The 19,135-nt window shown below is 43.7% G+C and overlaps 1 protein-coding gene across 1 annotated transcript in view; it reads right to left on the bottom strand.

The window, feature by feature from the left end:
• LOC126522282 (polycomb protein eed-like) overlaps window positions 1-19,135 on the bottom strand; it is a 99,921-nt gene that overhangs the window by 76,068 nt on the left and 4,718 nt on the right. Inside the window, exons 3-4 of the mRNA XM_050171003.3 lie at window positions 3,191-3,280; window positions 755-820 (exon numbers count right to left, since the gene is read on the bottom strand). Of these exons, the coding sequence (XP_050026960.1) occupies window positions 755-820; window positions 3,191-3,280 (156 nt within the window). The remainder of the gene's footprint in view (window positions 1-754; window positions 821-3,190; window positions 3,281-19,135) is intronic.

Below are 19,135 nucleotides of genomic sequence, written 5' to 3' on the forward strand. Positions count from 1 at the left end.
CATAGCCCCAAAGGTTGCGTGATGACATCACATCAAAAGTTACGTGACAATGGCACCGTCACGTCACAATATCCCCTGATAGCATCATGTGACGACATCATCGTCAAGTGATGTCCCCTGATGACGTCATGCAATGACTCTTGGAGACACAGCACATGTGCACTTCCCACTTCTTGGCACTGTCTCCAGGATCGGCCCATGATGACGTAATGTGATTAAGTAATTACGTCAAATGTCATGTGATGATGTAATCAGAACGAAGGTTGCATGACATCATTATGCCCAGCATTGTTAGGTGATGATGGCATTGTCACGTGACGATATCATCTGAAGACGTAATCTGACGACGTCATCACATCAAATGTGACCTCACAAGATGTTGTCTTCATCAAGTGATGATGCCACTTGATGCCTCTTGGAGAAGCAGGACACCATGTGCTTCCCGCTTGTTTTCACTGTCTCCAAGGTAGCCCACATTTTTGCCTCAGCAAAGGTCGCGCAAGCACACATGAAAAATCCCAACCAACTATAGGGTAACAGCTTCGCTGTAAAACTAGTAAAATGAAAAGAGGGAGCACATGCTACAAATGAGCTGATACCCATTCCCCCAGTTCGCTACAGTTCCCAATGTACAGTATGCACTGTTTCTTTCTTTTGCAAGCTGTCATTGGACATGGTCGCACCTGCTTAGTGGGCTGCAGAAAAAAGGACCAAGCCTGCACACTTCATGGTGGAACACAGAGGCAAAGGATACATCAGGATCGCAGTATGACTGCAGAAGCTTGATGCTTCCATTCTCCAGGCACTCGTACAAAGTCACCTTAAAGCAGGAAGACATGTGGATGTTTGAAAAAACAACAAGAGATGCAGCAGTCACCAAGAGTGAAATCAAAAGAAAATTTACTGACATTTTCACTGCCATATCCATTGGAACTTGCTTCTCCCTAATACGAAATCATGTAATTGTCTATGCAGGTTTGTTTGATAACTGTGTAAAATTTGTTACAAACAGCCTTTTAATAAACAAAATAGCAAAATGTAGAACAAAAAGAAATGTTTAGTGCTAATTTCAACGTTCGATTGATTTTGCTTAGATGTAGAGGAGTACATAACTAATGGGATTTATTTTCATTTCGCTTGCAATCTGTATGTGATGCTTGCATGTGTATTCTTTATGCTTGCTGTTAGGCCCCCCAACAGCTTTACTTTAAGAATTCTTTTTAACTTCTTATAAATCTAGTTTGACTGACCCATCTGTGCACCATATAAAAACTCAAATGTGAATCAAGAATGATGCAGACGTAAGTGCATTAACAAAAAAAAAACTTGCACAAAAATACTTTGCTTTCAACCTGCTGTAGGTTTCACCAAAGGCAAATACAGTGTTTTGGGGTGAAAGGGATATGCGGAAACTAAATTATACACAGGTGCTACTGCTACAATACTGCCGGATGGGCATATGTACACATCTGTGGCATGTTCGGAGGCAAATGTCAAATATTTTTTAAGATACAATCTACCTACGTTAATTCGACCCCGACAGGATTGACAAAACTGATCAAATTATCCAGGGGATAAAATTAAACTACATGCAGAAAAATACGCAAAAACACCGCTGATTCATTTGGCAGCATGTTGCCGATTGTAATGCACTTCCGAATGAAGTACATGTCTGCTTTCTAAGTATTAAAAGTAGAAGACCAACGTAGAATGACACTAAAGCCTAAACAACGTCGAAATCTAATGTGCACCCGATTTTTATCAAAGAAATGGACAAGGGTCTCGTGTGTTGCACAATGGTGGCCGATTGTCTTAAGTCAGCTTCGCCGCAGTACAGCTAGGTTATGCGGTAAAGCATACAAACGCAGAGAACGCTGTTTCGTTTTTGTATCGGACTGCACTACGCAGGCAATTTCCAGCCCAATTTTCCAAAAAAAAAAGAAATGAAAAGCTGTGCGTTAAAATCGGGTATTTACTGTAATGAGACATCGTGATCTTCGGTCATTGCTTGAAAATATTCCTAGGGCAGGCCGAAAATAGGCATTTTCCACAGGAGGTTTGATGTGCATGAAACGCATCCAGTCCCCTAAGCTCTGCCGAGACAGACTAAAGGGGATCACCATAGGGGTCAGGCACGTGCATGCTGACTGGTAAAATCTGAATTATCTAGAGAAGGCCAATTTTAGCATCGAAATAATGAAACAGTCCATAGAAATGAATGGGCGCTAGCCGGGACTTTCGCTCGGGATTGAATTAACTAGTCAAATTAATGGATGTCTACTGTACAATTAACAGAAACGACGTTCCCATCTAGTAAAAACACAACGAACAATATACAAGATAGTACAATGTTCAGAATTATGCTCGAGTTGCTAAAATGTAGTACATAAATGAAGATAAGAAATGTGTACATTACTATAAGGTAGATACAGTCAACGACCAATTTTCTGGACGCCCGATTTTTCTGATGCCTTTGCAGCACCTGATAAATTCAAAGTATGATTTTCTGGATTTTTTGCCATGACCGCTGGTCCGAAACGATGTTACCGAAGCCACCACCACCGCCATTTCGATTATCCCGTCTTCACGAATAGGAGCTCTCGCACACAGATCCTCTGGCAGCCCTAGCCACTACCGCGTCAACACTAGGTCTACTTACTTCGACATTCGTGCCCAAGCTTCTTGCTGTTCGGTGCCATGTTTTTCACTGAAAGGATTACCCGCTACCAGCAATCACGCTGTCTCCACCTTTGTGACCCTCGCCAATGGCTTCGAAACTCGAAAAGAGCGATGCATTGCACAGTGCTGGTTTCTGAAAGTCACCTTCGCCTCAATAAAGCAGTGTTGCGCGGTGAAGCGTACAATAAATATTGCGGTGAAGCATATCAAGAGTGGGAATGGGCAATGTTCACTGGACACAGTATGTATTCCTTAATTACACACGTGTGTACCCGCCATCTCATGTCACAGTACGAACACCGATTCACCTATTAAGTGTACTGGCAGGCCTTCAGAGCTATGTAAGAGTTGCCTGTGGCGATTTGAGCCCTTTGGGGAAATAAATGGCATAGATTAATTTTTTTTTTGGACTGCCCGATTTTTCGGACGTTTCCGCGGCCCCCAGGTAGTCCGAAAAATTGACCTTTGACTGTAATACACATTCCTCAAGGGTTAAATGCATAACACTCACCCTGTTGCTGCCAACAGCGGCAAAGATGTACAGGCCACCCTTGAGGTGCGGGTTAAACTGGACTCCAAAAAGGGGCTGGCCATGGTCCTCCTGGACGGCCAAATACAAGTGATCAGTGTATGCAAGGTTCATCCGACCACTGAGTGATCTATGACAGGAAAACAATATTATGAAAGAGCACTCTTTTAAAATTAACAATGCTACTTCTTTCTTTAATCACAAGTTCTTTGAATTCCTAACAAGTAAATGAGCAGTTGCTTGGTTGGCTACACTTAATCAGGAAGTAGCACATATTCATAATCATTCTTGGATTCTTGAACATCATAAACTAGACTGCCTACACGCTACTTTCCACTATTGAGAGGCGAAAGAACATAGGTGACAAGACAAAGTTGATTTACTTCTATGGATGAACACAACAAACAACAAGCTCATTTGGACATCTCAAACTATCTAAACTAACATTGACCAATACAGAAAACTGGACAGGTCAGTTAGAAGTCACACTTTACTCATAAATGGTTCATAATGGGAGCACACCATAGGTGCCGACTACGGGAGGCTCCGGGGCCTGAGCCCCCTTCTGCCGATGCAGGCACGTACCCGGGATTTTTTTTCGGGGGGGGGGGGGGGGGGCAGCCCAAAGAAACTTTTCTATGCAAATGAGGGGGGTACCTTTTACTAGTACACATGTAGATAACGCCCACCATTCGCCCTAAAAACGAGTAAACCCACAAAAGAGAAATGAAATAAGGTGTATTTTACAGGTACGCCTGTGCGATACACCTCTCCTTTACTTGGCAAACAAAGAACCACATCAAATGGACTCATGCAGGAAAGAAGCGCAGGAAGAACACTGCCAAGAACAAGTAAAGAAGTAAAAGTGTAATATAAAGACTACTTTGGTAGAATAGAACTTGAAGAAGCAGCAGTTAGCAACAAAGGCACACGGATCGCGCGAAGTTGGGTTACTGCGCCAGCCAATCACAGAAGCAAACAAAATCGTCGTTACGCGGCTTTTTCAAAATGCCTCGTACTTGATACCTACTGTCTGCTGTTCTTGAAGAGTCTTTTCATCTGCAGAAGCAACGAGATGTGCAACAGACATGGACCAAATGCATGGAGTCTGAGCATTTCACTCTTCAAAAGTCTGCGGTGCAGTTAATTTCATTGCTGCACTCATTTTACTCATGAAACTTCACTGCCAACTGAAGTGAAACTTCACAACAAATAGTTATGGCGACGCCAGCATGTTAGGTATTTCAGTTCAATAAAGAATTAGGCATTCGCCATTCCACTGAAATAGGCCAGGGAAAAGGTATAAAATTACGCACTAATAATTTTATTTTTGTATTTACTGCCTCATTTGGGTAACAGAAAAAGTTTCAAGTACGAATTATTTGCAGCCTCGCGGAGGAACAGTGGCTGGCGGTTATGAGGGCGTGAGCGGGGCTTCATTGCACACTTAAGTTGTATCCGACTACAGTGGCGTTTCTTGAATTAGCTCTGGAAGAATTATACAGAAATATATATTTGCGGAACAATCACAGTACTTCTGGATGCCTCATTTACTGCTCTAAGAAGTTAAGTGCCACAACCGACTCGTATTGTTATTTGGGAAGTTACGTAACGATGTGAGGCCGTCAGCTGCGTACAACCACATTGGCGCAGGAAACTGTGATTCTAGACGTACTGCGCCCACCACAGAAGGTTAGAAAAACACCTAAATAAGCACAACAGACAAGCTGCTACATTAGGCGGCTCGAATGATAACTGTAGAAGCGTGTCTGCGCCGATGCCAACATCCCCCCCTTCCCCACACACACCTAAAGTGTCATGACCAGAGTTTTGTCACCCACATAACCTGAGATTTCTTTTGAGTTGCCTCGACCTTTCCACTTAAAATATTATTGTGGCTAATAGCTTATTGCTTCACTGTTGGCGCGAACGTGCGCAGCTTTTAATTCACACTTTCGCATTATTTCTGCAAATCCCGACATTAGAAGGACAAGCGCATTAGAAGCATCAGCAGTGGCTGCCTCATCTCTATTTTCTCACTTTAAGATTGTTTTAAATTTCCACTGTAAACGCCATACACATAAACAATATATTCAAATATATGGAGAGGGTAATGTTTATTATATTTTTGAAAGAGAAGGAGGTAGCCAATTAACAAATATATCGAAAGGTATAAATAGCTTATGCCTAGAGAATGAATATGTTTCTGTATGTTCACCTCGCTTCAAACTGCTTTGCATGCTTTTTTGACCATGGAAAGAAACTAGACTTCAGTGACCCCTTCAACAGAGTCTTTTATCAACGGCATGTGAAATGCATATGAACGATATGGGTCTTAGCATTGCTTCTTTTTTCAGTAAGCAATGCCAACAACTCATGAAAGAAAAAATGCTTCTAATAATTCACTACATTTATTAGGGATGGAAGCATTGTCTCTTGCATGCAGAGGTCATAAATATATATACAGGGTGTCCCAATTACCTGTCATGCACCAAGATTTAAAAAAAAGAGCAATGCATTACACGGAGAAAACCTAGCGCATATTGTTTCCAGTACAGTGGAGTAGCTGCTGGTAATGTTTTCGTTACTGAGATTAAATTAGGTAACTGCAAATAATTATCTAACTCAAGACATATTATTCTAATTGTATTTCTAAAGCTTTTGACCGCGTGCCCCACTGTCGCCTAATTTCTAAATTATCTGCCCTACGACTTGACTCTTTAACATTATCCTGGATTCGTAATTTTCTTTCTTTTCGAAAACAGTTTACTGTTGTTAACAATTTCTCTTCCCCGTCTTCTTCTGTTAGCTCTGGTGTGCCACAAGGCAGCGTCCTCGGCCCCTTACTCTTCTTAATCTACATTAACGACTTACCCACCCAGATTACTTCCTGCATGCGCCTTTTTGCCGATGACTGCATAATCTATCGTCCTATTCACACGACTGACGATCACTTGAAACTTCAAGCAGATCTTAACCTTATCGCTAACTGGTGTAACAAATGGCTCATGACACTAAACTTTACAAAGTGCGAGGTGATGTGCTTCAGTAGAAAATGTGTAAATTCTAAATATTCGTATCACCTTAATAACACTATGCTTACCCACACTTCATCATATAAGTACCTTGGTGTTGTTCTTACAGATAATCTTTCATGGGCCCCACACATCACTTCTACATGCGCGAAAGCATCACGTTCTCTTGGCTATCTACGACGCAACTTGCGAAATTCCCCGCCAAACATTCGAAAACTCGCTTTCCAAACATTCATTTTGCCGCAGTTAGAATTCGCCTCCCCAATTTGGTCTCCTCATCAAAATTATCTAATAAATATGATGGAAATGATACAAAACAGAGCAGCCCGGTTCATATCCCGTAACTACAGCATAAACTCAAGCATTACACAAATTAAACTAGACCTACTGTTGCCGCCTTTAGATATCCGCCGCAACATCGCTCTTCTCTGCTTATTCCACAAATATATTTACACTAATAAACGAACCTGGTTACAACTACAAACACCCCACTCTTTTTCACGCAGATTACATAATCAGTTCAGTTTCATGCGCATATACGGCAAAACAAATGCATTTAATTCATCTGCACTACCACGTGCCATTCGTCTCTGGAATGACCTCCCCGATAACATAGCCTCCATATCTAATCCCGACACGTTCCGCTCTCAGTTACTCATGCTTTTCCCATTTAATACCGTTCACGAGTGACCAATCTAGTGTATGTTATCGTGCATTTTTGCCATGTTGTATGTCATTTTCATAAACGGTATTCCTTTGCACTGTTAACAGTAACAAGTGTTCGTGTGCCTTCAGATATTGCTTTGTATTCCTAGTGCCTTCAATATTGTGTAACACAGTAATCTTTTTATAGCACTGATCCTGTTGGAAATTTGCACTTTATACCTTTACTGTTTAATATGCCCCCCTTACTTTATGCCCTGCCCTAGGGCCTGTAAGGTTCTTTTGAATAAATCGAATAATTATCAAAGTGTCAATGAGGCATTTGTAGGCACAAACAAGGGACATCTAACTGCAGTTTTCAGTGACATACAAACTGTGTACTAAATCTCCCAACTGATAAATAAACCCCGTGAAATACGGAAAATACCACGTGACTGCACTCCTACCCGCATCATAAAGCAGCGCCCTTGTACAGGATCCTTCCGAGTTAGCCAGAAAGAAATAAAGGAAATAAAGAAAAACAATGTGATTGAGCTAGTTCCTTATCTGCCAAGCCCTGGCTGAATCATAAGAAGCCAACAAACACTGACACCAAGGACGTTCCACGTCCGCCACCAAGGTCTCTGAGTGGTGGCGCTGGCTAACACTCCCAGGGTTCTACTAGGGCACATAAATACCCAAGAAAGTGGATGGGAAAACGGCGCCGCGGTAGCTCAATTGGTAGAGCATCGCACGCGAAATGCAAAGGTTGTGGGTTCGGTTCCCACTTGCGGCAAGTTGTTGTTTTATCCACTTCAATTACCATTAATTTATAGTTTTTTTATTTCATTTATTAAGCACAAGTAATTTCCCCTATGTTGTCCTTGGTGTCAGTGTTTGTTGGCTTCTTATGATATGACTAATAAAAAATCGGGCCCCACGGTTAACCCCCTTTCTTCTCGTTTAAGCCCTGGCTGAAGTAACATGTCGCGTTTGGTGTTAGTTGGAAACAAGCTGTGATGACTGTCTTGGCATAGATAAAGTGCACGGATGGTATTTTTCTCTTTTTTCTTTTAGAGAAAACCTATCGCCACAAAAGCGAATTGATATCAGTGCAAAGGTCTAAAGGTGCATTTTGTTTTGTCCCAGTCGCCATGTCTCTCTAATGAACAGAAGATAAACATGATCTTTGCCTTGGGAGCTGCAAATGGCAACAAGAGGAACGCCGCAAATATATAGATTGTCCCGCATCACTTGTGCCAAAGTTTTAAAAATGACAGGCACTCCGGATGCGAGTTGAACCAAATGCATAATGTTGGCACTGGCCTAGAGTTACTCAGGCTATATTTTATTTTCCCCTTAACTCACAGATTAGTAATGTTTAATTAATCAACTTTTGAAGTATTGGCTGCAGACCCCAAGTGTGATACGTAAAGTTGTAGAGCCCCTTGAGAAACCTCTCACTAAATTGTTTCCAACACGATACATCTCATGTGGTCCTTTCTTCCGCGTTCCAATGAAAGCTCACGAAATATGAAAAAAATACCATGTGACGGGGCGATTGCGCACTGTTATTGTGCTGCTCTCAACGTGTAATGGAAAAATAAAGTCGGCTGCAGCGAGACTGGCCTGCGACAGGGCATTATGTCTGGTGGAGGTATCTGGGCATGTGGCTTTTATCTCATGACGGCACAAATGCGTGCTACTGGCCGAGTGGTGCTGCAGCGATAAAGCGTCTAAGGAGAAGAAAGAGAACAAGAACATAGCTTTATTTTTTTATGCTTGAAATGGGCAAGTGCTGGCAGTCTGGCGGCGTTAGGGCTGGAATAATTTTCCAGTGACCTTCAATCCAATAAGCGCCCTTTGATAATAATGCCTCTTCGAAGAGGTCACCATTTGCTGCATTACACATTTGGCATCTCATAGGCACATTTTCTGAGGCATTCTTGATCATGGTATCAGAAATGGAGTTGCAGACTTGTCCTATTTTTTCTGTTAGGTTCTCTGATGTGGTTAGTGTCCGATATATTTGATCCTTGATGTAGCCCCAGAGAAAGAAATCGAGGGGAGTTAAATCTCGCGACTGTGCTGGCCAAGCAACGGGCCCATGCCATCTAATCCACTGCTGTGGGAATACTTCATGCAGCCATTTGCAAACTTTGCTGCTGCCGTGCGCGGGAGCACCATCATGCTGATACCAAATATCCTTGATCCTAGCCAATGGAACTTCGCGAAGAAAATCTGTCGCCTGTATGTGTCGCCTGTAAGTGTGTTATCAAAAAATAAGGGGCCAATGATAGTTTCACCGTAAATTCCACACCCCACATCAACCGACCACTGATATTGGTGATGTGTCTTCAAAACATAATGAGGGTTTTTGTCACTCCAATAGTGAGCGTTGTGGATGTGCACTTGGCATTACCTGAGAAGGTAGCTTCATCGGTTCAGAGTATTTTGTTCACAAAACCTGGGTCCCCTTCAATCTTGATTATAATCCAGTTTGCAAAGTCCGTTCGATTTCGGAAATCGTGGGGCTCCAACATCAGGTGCAGCTGCATGTGGTACGGATGAAGTTGCCTCTTCATGCTGCAGATTTTGACACTCCAGCTTCAGCATCTACACTTTGAACACTTACATGTGGGTCTGAAGAAAACTTTTGACAGAATATCTGTCTCCACGTCCTCACCCAGGATTGAAGATTTATGTCATGTCTTCATAAAAGTCCCAGTCTATCTCAGCGTTTCATATGCACGCATAATCATCATTGAGCTTGGACGCGTATCTGGATGCCAGCGTTGAAATAGCTTAACTGTTATATGATAGTCATGTCATGCGATAGTCATATAGACATGCGATAAAAGCCACATGCCCAGATACCCACACCAGGCATAACACCCTTACGCGGGCCAGTCTCGCTGCAGCAGGCCTTGTTCATCCATCGCACACTTGATAGCAGCACAATAACAGTGCACAAGCGCCCCGTCACGTGGTATTTTTTCATATTTTGCGGGCTTTCTTTGGAATGCGGAAAAAAGGGCCAAGTGAGCTATATCGTGTTGGAAACAATTTATTGAGAGGTTCCTCAAGGTGCTCTACAACTTTGCATATCACAGTTCGGGTCAGCAGCCAATACTTAAAAAGTTGATTAATTGAACATCATCATCATCAGCCTGGTTACCCCCACTGCAGGGCAAAGGCCTCTCCCATACTTCTCCAACTACCCCGGTCATGTACTAATTGTGGCCATGTCGTCCCTGCAAACTTCTTGATCTCATCCGCCCACCTAACTTCCTGCCACCCCCTGCTATGCTTCCCTTCCCTTGGAATCCAGTCCGTAACCCTTAATGACCATCAGTTATCTTCCCTCCTCATTACATGTACTGCCCATGCCCATTTCTTTTTCTTGATTTCAACTAAGGTGTCATTAACCCGTGTTTGTTCCCTCACCCAATCTGCTCTTTTCTTATCCCTTAATGTTACACCTATCATTCTTCTTTCCATAGCTCGTTGCGTCGTCCTCATTTTAAGTAGAACCCTTTTCGTAAGCCTCCAGGTTTCTGCCCCGTACGTGAGCACTGGTAAGACTCAGCTGTTATACACTTTTCTCTTGAGGCATAATGGCAACCTGCTGCTCATGATCTGAGAATGCCTGCCAAACGCCCCCCCAGCCCATCCTTATTCTTCTGATTATTTCAGTCTCATGATCCGGATCTACCTGTCCTAAGTAGATGTATTCCCTTACCACTTCCAGTGCCTCGCTACCTATCTTAAACTGCTGTTCTCTTCCGAGACTGTTAAACATTACTTTAGTTTTCTGCAGAATAATTTTTAGACCCACCCTTCTGCTTTGCCTCTCCAGTTCAGTGAGCATGCATTGCAATTGGTCTCCTGAGCTACTAAGCAAGGCAATATCATCAGCGAATCGCAAGTTACTAAGGTATTCTCCATTAACTTTTATCCCCAATTCTTCCCAATCCAGGTATCTGAATACCTTCTGTAAACACGCTGTGAATAGCACTGGAGAGATCGTATCTCCCTGCCTGACACCTTTCTTTATTGGGATTTTGTTGCTTTCTTTATGGAGGACTACGGTGGCTGTGGAGCCGCTATAGATATCTTTCAGTATTTTTACATATGGCTCGTCTACACCCTGATTCCGTAATGCCTCCATGACTGCTGAGGTTTCGACTGAATCAAATGCTTTCTCGTAATTAATGAAAGCTATATATAAGGGTTGGTTATATTCCCCACATTTCTCTATCACCTGATTGATAGTGTGAATATGGTCTATTGTTGAGTAGCCTCTACAAAATCCTGCCTTGTCCTTTGGTTGACAGAAGTCTAAGGTGTTCCTGATTCTATTTGCGATTACCTTAGTAAATACTTTGTAGGCAACAAACAGTAAGCTGATTGGTCTATAATTTTTCAAGTCTTTGGCGTCCCCTTCCTTATGGATTAGGATTATGTTGGCGTTCTTCCAAGATTCCAGTACACTCGAGGTCATGGGGCATTGCGTATAGAGGGTGGCCAGTTTTTCTAGAACAATCTGCCCACCATTCTTCAACAAATCTGTTGTTACCTGATCCTCCCCAGCTGCCGTCCCCCTTTGCATAGCTCCCAAGGATTTCCTTACATCTTCCGGCGTTACTTGTGGGATTTCGAATTCCTCTAGATTATTCTCTCTTCCATTATCATCGTGGGTTCCACTCGTACTGTATAGATCTCTATAGAACTCCTCAGCCACCTGAACTATCTCATCCATATTAGTAATGATATTGCCGGCTTTGTCTCTTAACGCATACATCTGATTCTTGCCAATTCCTAGTTTCTTCTTCTCTGCTTTTAGGCTTCCTCCGTTCCTGAGAGCTTGTTCAATTCTATCCATATTATACTTCCTTATGTCAGCTGTCTTACGCTTGTTGATTAACTTGGAAAGTTCTGCCAGTTGTATTCTAGCTATAGGGTTAGAGGCTTTCATACATTGGCGTTTCTTGATCAGATCTTTTGTCTCCTGCAATAGCTCACTGGCATCCTGTCTAACGGAGTTACCACTGACTTCTATTGCACACTCCTTAATGATGCCCATAAGATTGTCGTTCATATCTTCAAAACTAAGGTCCTCTTCTTGAGTTAAATCCGAATACCTGTTCTGTAGCTTGACCCGGAATTCCTCTATTTTCCCTCTTACCGCTAACTAACTAATTGAACATAACTAATCCATTAGTTAAGGGTAAAATAAAATATTGCCGGAGTAACTCTAGGCCAGTGCCAACATTATGCATTTGGTTCAACGCACGTCCGGAGTGCCTTTCATTTTTAAAGCTTTGGCTCAAGTTATGTGAAACAACCTGTATATCAGTTATGGAAGTGTGGCGGTAGACTGAATGCATCTATAGTCGAACCCGACTATATCGAACCCGTTTACATCGAATTATTCTATATATCGAACAATTTCTGGTCGTGGTATAGTTACAATGAGTATATATAGCAAAAATTACGCTTACATCGAACAAATATTGCAGTGACTCCCGATATATCGAACGTCAAGCGGCGGAAAAGTGCCCCCAGAATTTGGCTTTCCCTCGCGGTAGCGGGGAAACCCGACGGCGCGGCTCCATCCAACCGCTCTCCCTACCGTGACCGCGCTGCAAGGGCTGTTCAGGCGAGCCGTCGCCACTCCCCCTGTCGCGCATAGTGAAGTCTATTATCCTCCCTCTTTCTCTATCATCTTTCACTTCCCACTCCCTCGACGACGCTTCGCCGTGCTCCCGCACGGGTTGCAGAATCAAGCGTCCTTCCTTTCTTTATGCCCTTCACGACACAGGACACTACTACGTGCGCTCCTGACATTCGCCGAGGCTGTCGGCCTCGCCGACCGCCTTTAGCTCCATCGCATTTCCGCGGCGTGCTGCTATTTCTGGTGCACTTTCTCTCCCTCGACTTTCATTCCCTACCCCCTGTGCAGCGCGGTTGAGGTGTCCTCTGCTGAGAGACAGTTACTGCGCTGCACTTTCTTCTCCAACCTTTCCTTCCCATCAACAAGAATCTCCTTCTCTCTCCCCTTTCTTTAGATCACTATCTATCGACACTCCCCAGCAAAAAATGATCCTGGCCCGCCTACAGCGCTTGCTCAGACAGCCAATCATAGGCTCTTGTGCGCTCTTCGTGCAAGATGGCGAAAGTGCGAGTTGTCTGGCTGCTTCTCTGGTTTATCGTGTTTGCGTCTTGTGGGCCTTCTCCCGCAGTGTTGCCGTGATGAAGCGGCAGAATTCGCCTTTCGTCGTGAAGATCGAAATCATAAATCGCGTCGAACGCGATATCCCCGCAGCATGCAAGATTCCGAGGAGCACTCTCAGCACGATTAGGGCTAAAGTGGTCAGACTCGCAACCCGGTGCCCATGGCGCCCGACACGTACGCACGGCCGTGTACGAGGCGTTCTTCATACGTGCCGGTTTCCGCGTGCTCGGTGATGACTGTAAATTCTGATGAATGCGACGAAGCCGTTGCCGGTGTTGCCGAAGTTTGGAGCGAGCTGTCAAAATTTCCGGGACATTTGAATCAACGGTGGACGAGTTTGTGAGTGCAGATGATGGTGTCGCGACGACGGTAGATCCCGAAACGAAGACTACATCGCCGACATCGTACCAAGCACAAATGAAATTAGGCACGTTGAGGAAAGCAACTACGGTCCTTTGCCCACATCCTCCGAAGTGATTGGTGCACTCGCATTAGTCCGGTGCTTCTGCGCAAATGCGGAAGGTTGCGGCCTCAGCTGCTCGGACTCCTTAGACAACGTGGGGAAGTGCGTGCGTCGCAGGCAGCGAAATTGCCCAAGCAGAAGAAAATGCAGGACTAATTTATGCGAAACTAAGCTAGTTTCATCAATAAAGTGATTTTATAAATCATATGTGCTTTTATGAAATCCAATTATTTAGCAGGCTTATATCGAATTATGCTCTATATCGAACTGATAGGCGTTTTTTTGCGAGTTCGATATAGCCGGGTTTGACTGTACTATCACCAGAAATTATGAAAACCTGAGACAAATCGACCAATTTCCAAGTCATCAGTTTGGAGGATTCTAAATGACTCGGCCTTTCATCCGTACCACCTAAACCAGCACCAATGCTTAGAAGATAAGGACCTGTAGAATTGTCTAGATTTCTCAAACTGGGTCCTCACAAAAGCCGATAAGTCACTGAACTTTTTGAGGAACATCCCGTGTACAGATGAAGCGAATTTTCACAGAAACGCCCAGGTAAGTTAGCATAATGCACACTATTGGAGTGACTCCAATCCACACTGGGCAAAGCGCAATCAGCATCATAACCAGTCGTCGTTAAATGTGTGGTGTGGAATTTGTGCCGGTGCTAATCGGTCCCAGCTTCTTTGATCACACACTGACTGGACAGAGTAACATGGATGAAATCCTTGATGGAGTTCTGGATGAGTTTCTCAGCGAAGTCCCGCTGCCACATCTTCCACTTCTGTGGTATCAGCAAGATGCAGCACCACCACACAGCAGCCGAGCACGAAACTGGCTGGATGCGACTGTTCATGCGCAACAGATCGGAAGGTGCAGGCCTGCAAATTAGCTGGGTAGGTTACCTGACCTCTCTCCACTTGGTTTCTTTCTATGCAGTTATATGAAATATTGTGCTTACATGATCAAAATGGATGTCAGATTAGCTCAAGGCCAGGATAACGGATCTCTGTCGCAGATTTCCAGCGTCAGTCATCAAGAAAGCCACTGAAGATGTTATGAAGCGGACTCAGTACTGCGTAGTTGTAGAAGGAGACCTACTCGGACATGTCGTCTAGACAGCAGCCGGTCTTCAATGGCAGTTTCGAATTCATAGAGAATAAAGACACACTGAAACCTGATGTTCTTTTTCTCTTTTGTGCAGACGTTCCAATTGACAAATGGCCTCATTTAGAAGTGGTATATTTACGCTTTTGAATGCATCGGTTTTGCCTTTTCTCTACGCGTTGGTCGCTTCCTGGCCACGAACCTGTTTTTGCAGCACGCATACACTCTCATAAAATATAAGAACGTCACTTTAATTTGGCTTTCGTCTGAAGCAAGTTTCTGGAACGAAATATAGCTGTGTGTGCACTCTGTCAATGTGGTATGAACAAAGCCGGGATTTTGAAACATTGCATGCCTATTACGTTGCTTTTCGCATTTCGTGCGTGGTCAGAGCAGTGCTTCGGCTGAATTATCAAGGGGGTTTTGTTATCAATATGATCAGTCAGCCTTCAGAGACGGATAATAAGTGTGACATAGAAATGAGAGGAAGGAATCGCTGCAAAGCCACGAAACCTGCTATTGGTGCTCCTTTCCTAAGTGATGTCCTGTCTCTTCGGGTCTGTGATAGGCAATGCAGTTGCTTTCAATGAGCTTATTTTAGGGCGCTAGTTTATGGATGCGGGCGAGAGCACAGTCACGTGGTATTTTTCATATTTCGTGAGGTTTCATTGCCAGTCCGAAAAAATTGTACGCAATTAGTACGCCGCTGAAAACACTGCAGTTAGATATCATTTGGGGGTGCCTACAAATGCCTTATTGACACTTTCCTAATCAGGAGAGTAATTATTGAGTTAGATACTCAATTGCAATTACTGAATTAAATCTCAATAACGAAAGAATTACAGGCGGGTACTCCACTGTACTGGAAACAATGTGCATTAGGTTTTCTTAGAGTAACGCAACTGCTCTCTTTTAAAGCCTTGGTGCATGGCAATTGGAGAACACTGCATAATTCACTCAGTAACCGAAATGAGGGCAAGCCGGATTCACTCGAAATCAGAATCAACAGCAGTCATGCGCAGCAGCGCTTATACTCAGACTCACAGAAAAAGAAAAAAAAAAGAGAAAGAGAGAGAGGAAGCAGTTTTGCTGGAAGGGCAAAGCAGTATTAGTGATAGCGAAGTACACGACAATTACAGGAAGGAAGGAGGAGGAGAATAAAACTTTATTGTATCAATTTAAATGTCGTTGGGCCGCTAGACGTCCGGAAGCCCCCTGGCCAACATCTCTAGGCAAGCATGGTCCACCAGCCAGAGCTGGTCATCCAAGCAAGTGGCCCGAAGAGCGGCCTCCCAAGAGGAAAAGGAAGGGTTGGGAATAGGCTCTACCACCATGGGCGTAGGGCAGCTCCACAAACACAGAAAAGATCTACCCGGGGTGTTCAGCAGGTGGTACATTGTGGATGATGAAGACCAGGGTAAAATACATGTGCCAGATAGGAAGAAATAAATGCTTTAGTCTGGATCTGGTGGCAGATTGAACTCTGATGGGCGGTAGGGGAATGGTGAGGGGGAGGTAAATCTCGTCTACCATTCCTGTAATACGTGGTAATCTGGTGGTAGGTGCAGATACCCTCTCCTGGTTTTTCCATGGGGTTTGGTGGCTGGTCGTCCAGGGTCCGGAGGGAAAGACCTCGGACATGCGCATTAACGCGCTCGTTCCCGGAGACACACTCATGCCCAGGTACCCACGTGATAGTCACCTGGTGGGGAAGCGAAGGAATGTTTTGCAGAATGTGTGTGACCGTCTTAGGTGCTACGCCCTGAAGGAAGTAATGGTAAGCCCTTTGGGAATCGGTGCAGATCTCTGTAATGGTAGAATCCGCAGCCGCGTGCGCCACTGCTAGGGCTAATGCGACCCCTTCAGCCACATCGGTGCGTGCTGTTTTAATCGAGGCAGAGATGTTAATGCATCCGTCCTCCGATTACGCCATGGGGAGACACCAGATTCTTGGTGGTGCAAGAGAACTCAGGCTGTGAAATTGAACTGTCTCCTACTATGAGGTCTTGTAAATTCCCGTATAAGGCTGTCACTTCAGTGAATAATTCTTTGAGGTCACACGAAGTTTGTTCAAGTGCAAGAAATATATATATATATATATATATATATATATATATATATATATATTGTGTTAGGAAAGCTGGCCAGCCCCCCACCCCCCCTCCCTGGAAAAATGAAAGCTTTCCGCCAATGGAGCACACATATAAATTTTGAGTGCATGGCCCCCCTGCTGATTGTTGGTGACTGCTATTTACCCGAGAAAGGATGTGGCATGAACTGCACACACATCAGTGGAGATTGCTGTTAATTAAAGGCTCTGGAGTGTTGCATCACCTTATCAAATTAAAGCTTCTGTAGTGAGTAAGCACTTTTGTGTGGGTCCTTTCCTAACCTTCCATCTGTTTGTACAATTTGACCATGAAGTACTAACATAGCTACTTTAAGCACTGACATGATAACCAGTGCCGTTCAATCAAAATTTATTTGCTGAACTACTTAAGCAGTGACAAGCAAATGCTTTCTCCAACCATCAGGGCTCAGTGGTTTTTTTCATTTAGCTTATGAGCACGAAGCCATGGGATTGAGTCCTGGCTATGGCAGCTGCATTTCAATGGTAGCACAATGCAAGAACATTTGTGCATTAAGATCGCAGTGCCCATTAAAGAACCCAGTAATTCTCAAGCTCTTCACTATGGCACCTCTTGTATTCTACAGCACAGCTTTAGGAAGCCAAATCCCACCAATTTACCAGATGTTTGCACTTGTCAAAGGTAATGTCATATTGCGTCACTGGTATGGTTTGCAGTCATCAGGAATGCTGAGGTCACACTGGTGTGGAATCCATTTACTTTTCATGACGTCAGAAAAACTACAATGCCAGGTGCTGGCATCTCAATTATCTGGGGCTAATTTCCAGTGGCAGGTTCAGGGAACTTCCAGAGCAATATGTTCAGCTCTTTCTGATTGACTACGTTCCAACGGCAGTTTTGGGAGAGTGCATGGCATATGTTCCAATGTCAGGTCAAGAGCAGACCTTGTGGTGGCCCTGTAGATCTGTTGAGACTGCTCCACCATAGTCGGTGCATTTATGCTCATAGTATGCACAACATGCTTTCTTTAGCATGGTTGTTTTCGGCCATTCAGAGAGGCAGATGACAGTGATGGCTGTGTTTTTCATGCATCCGAAACCATGTTTGTTCCTAGTATGTACATAGCGCATACTTATACAAAGCGCTGTACATAGTATGAGTGCACTTGTTCAAAAAAAGATGACAGGACAAGGTATTCGCGAGAAAGCTAAAGCATGGGCACATAACCTCAAACTGAAGGTTTATGACTGTAGTAGTTTACATGACCTGCATCGTGGTTCATTAACTGTTTCCATGCCTTCCCCGAGCTGGGTTTGTTCATGCATTTCAGGTGAAACCGGCCAAGGATGAGCTTAGCTTGGTGCTTTGCATTTCCTAGCAATGCCATAGACAAGCCTTGTTTTGTCTCAGCAGTTAGTCGTGCTTTTGGTAGAGGGTAGCACATAATTCATGGCACAGCGTAGGCAGAAGCATTATTTTTTCTGAGGGGGTAAGACATGTTGGCAACTGGGGTCTTCAAAAATAATTTGGCCATTTTTGGTCAAAATTTCGGAGCATAGCGCGGCAAAGAATGAATTAAATTTGAAGCGCCATCCCCAAACTGAGCACACGTTCACATTTGCTATGGGCCCCATGTCCTGTAAGCTTTTGTGGCACACTGTAAACAGCTCTCTCCACTAGTTATTGACACCATCTTGTATCCCTTTTTCCTTCTCCATTCACCTCCCCACTACATGGAGTAGCAAGCCAGAAACTTAAGAGTGCAGCTAGAATCGTGAATTCGGTGTCACTTTGAGTGCATGCACTGCAATTTGTGGAGTGCCATTTTTGGCAGCTTAGTGCTACATGGGAAAACAAAGTATGACTCGCAGTAACAGTGACATTTGAGTGTTACAGAAAGAATCTGAAATGATTATTATTTCGATTTTCTGTACATTACAAAAATAAAAGCGCTTCTTTTTCTTCTATTAGTACCAGGACAAAGATCATAACTGCGAAGTTTTTGTTGTGTCATGAAGTTTCCATGGAGTATATCAATTCCAAGCTTCTAAACAGTTCTTATGGCATCCATGGAAACTGCTTAGAAAGCAACAGCATTGTATACCACTGCTGTTTTCTAATGCACTGCAATAAATGCAGAGCAAGATGCAATAGCGGCAGCTGCTGAAATTAAGCATGGGAAGCCCGAAATCTTTTTTTTTTCGTCAATTGAGACACACACTGTCAGAATAATGGTGCTGCAAAAAATATTATGCTCTACATTTCATTCCATTTCTGTTGACTGTTGTTGCCATGACTATGCACCTCTTGAGGAAGCTAGGTGATCTTAACAGATATGTGCTTGAACAG

This window comes from Dermacentor andersoni, chromosome 6, assembly GCF_023375885.2.
Source record: "Dermacentor andersoni chromosome 6, qqDerAnde1_hic_scaffold, whole genome shotgun sequence".
NCBI lineage: Eukaryota > Metazoa > Arthropoda > Arachnida > Ixodida > Ixodidae > Dermacentor > Dermacentor andersoni.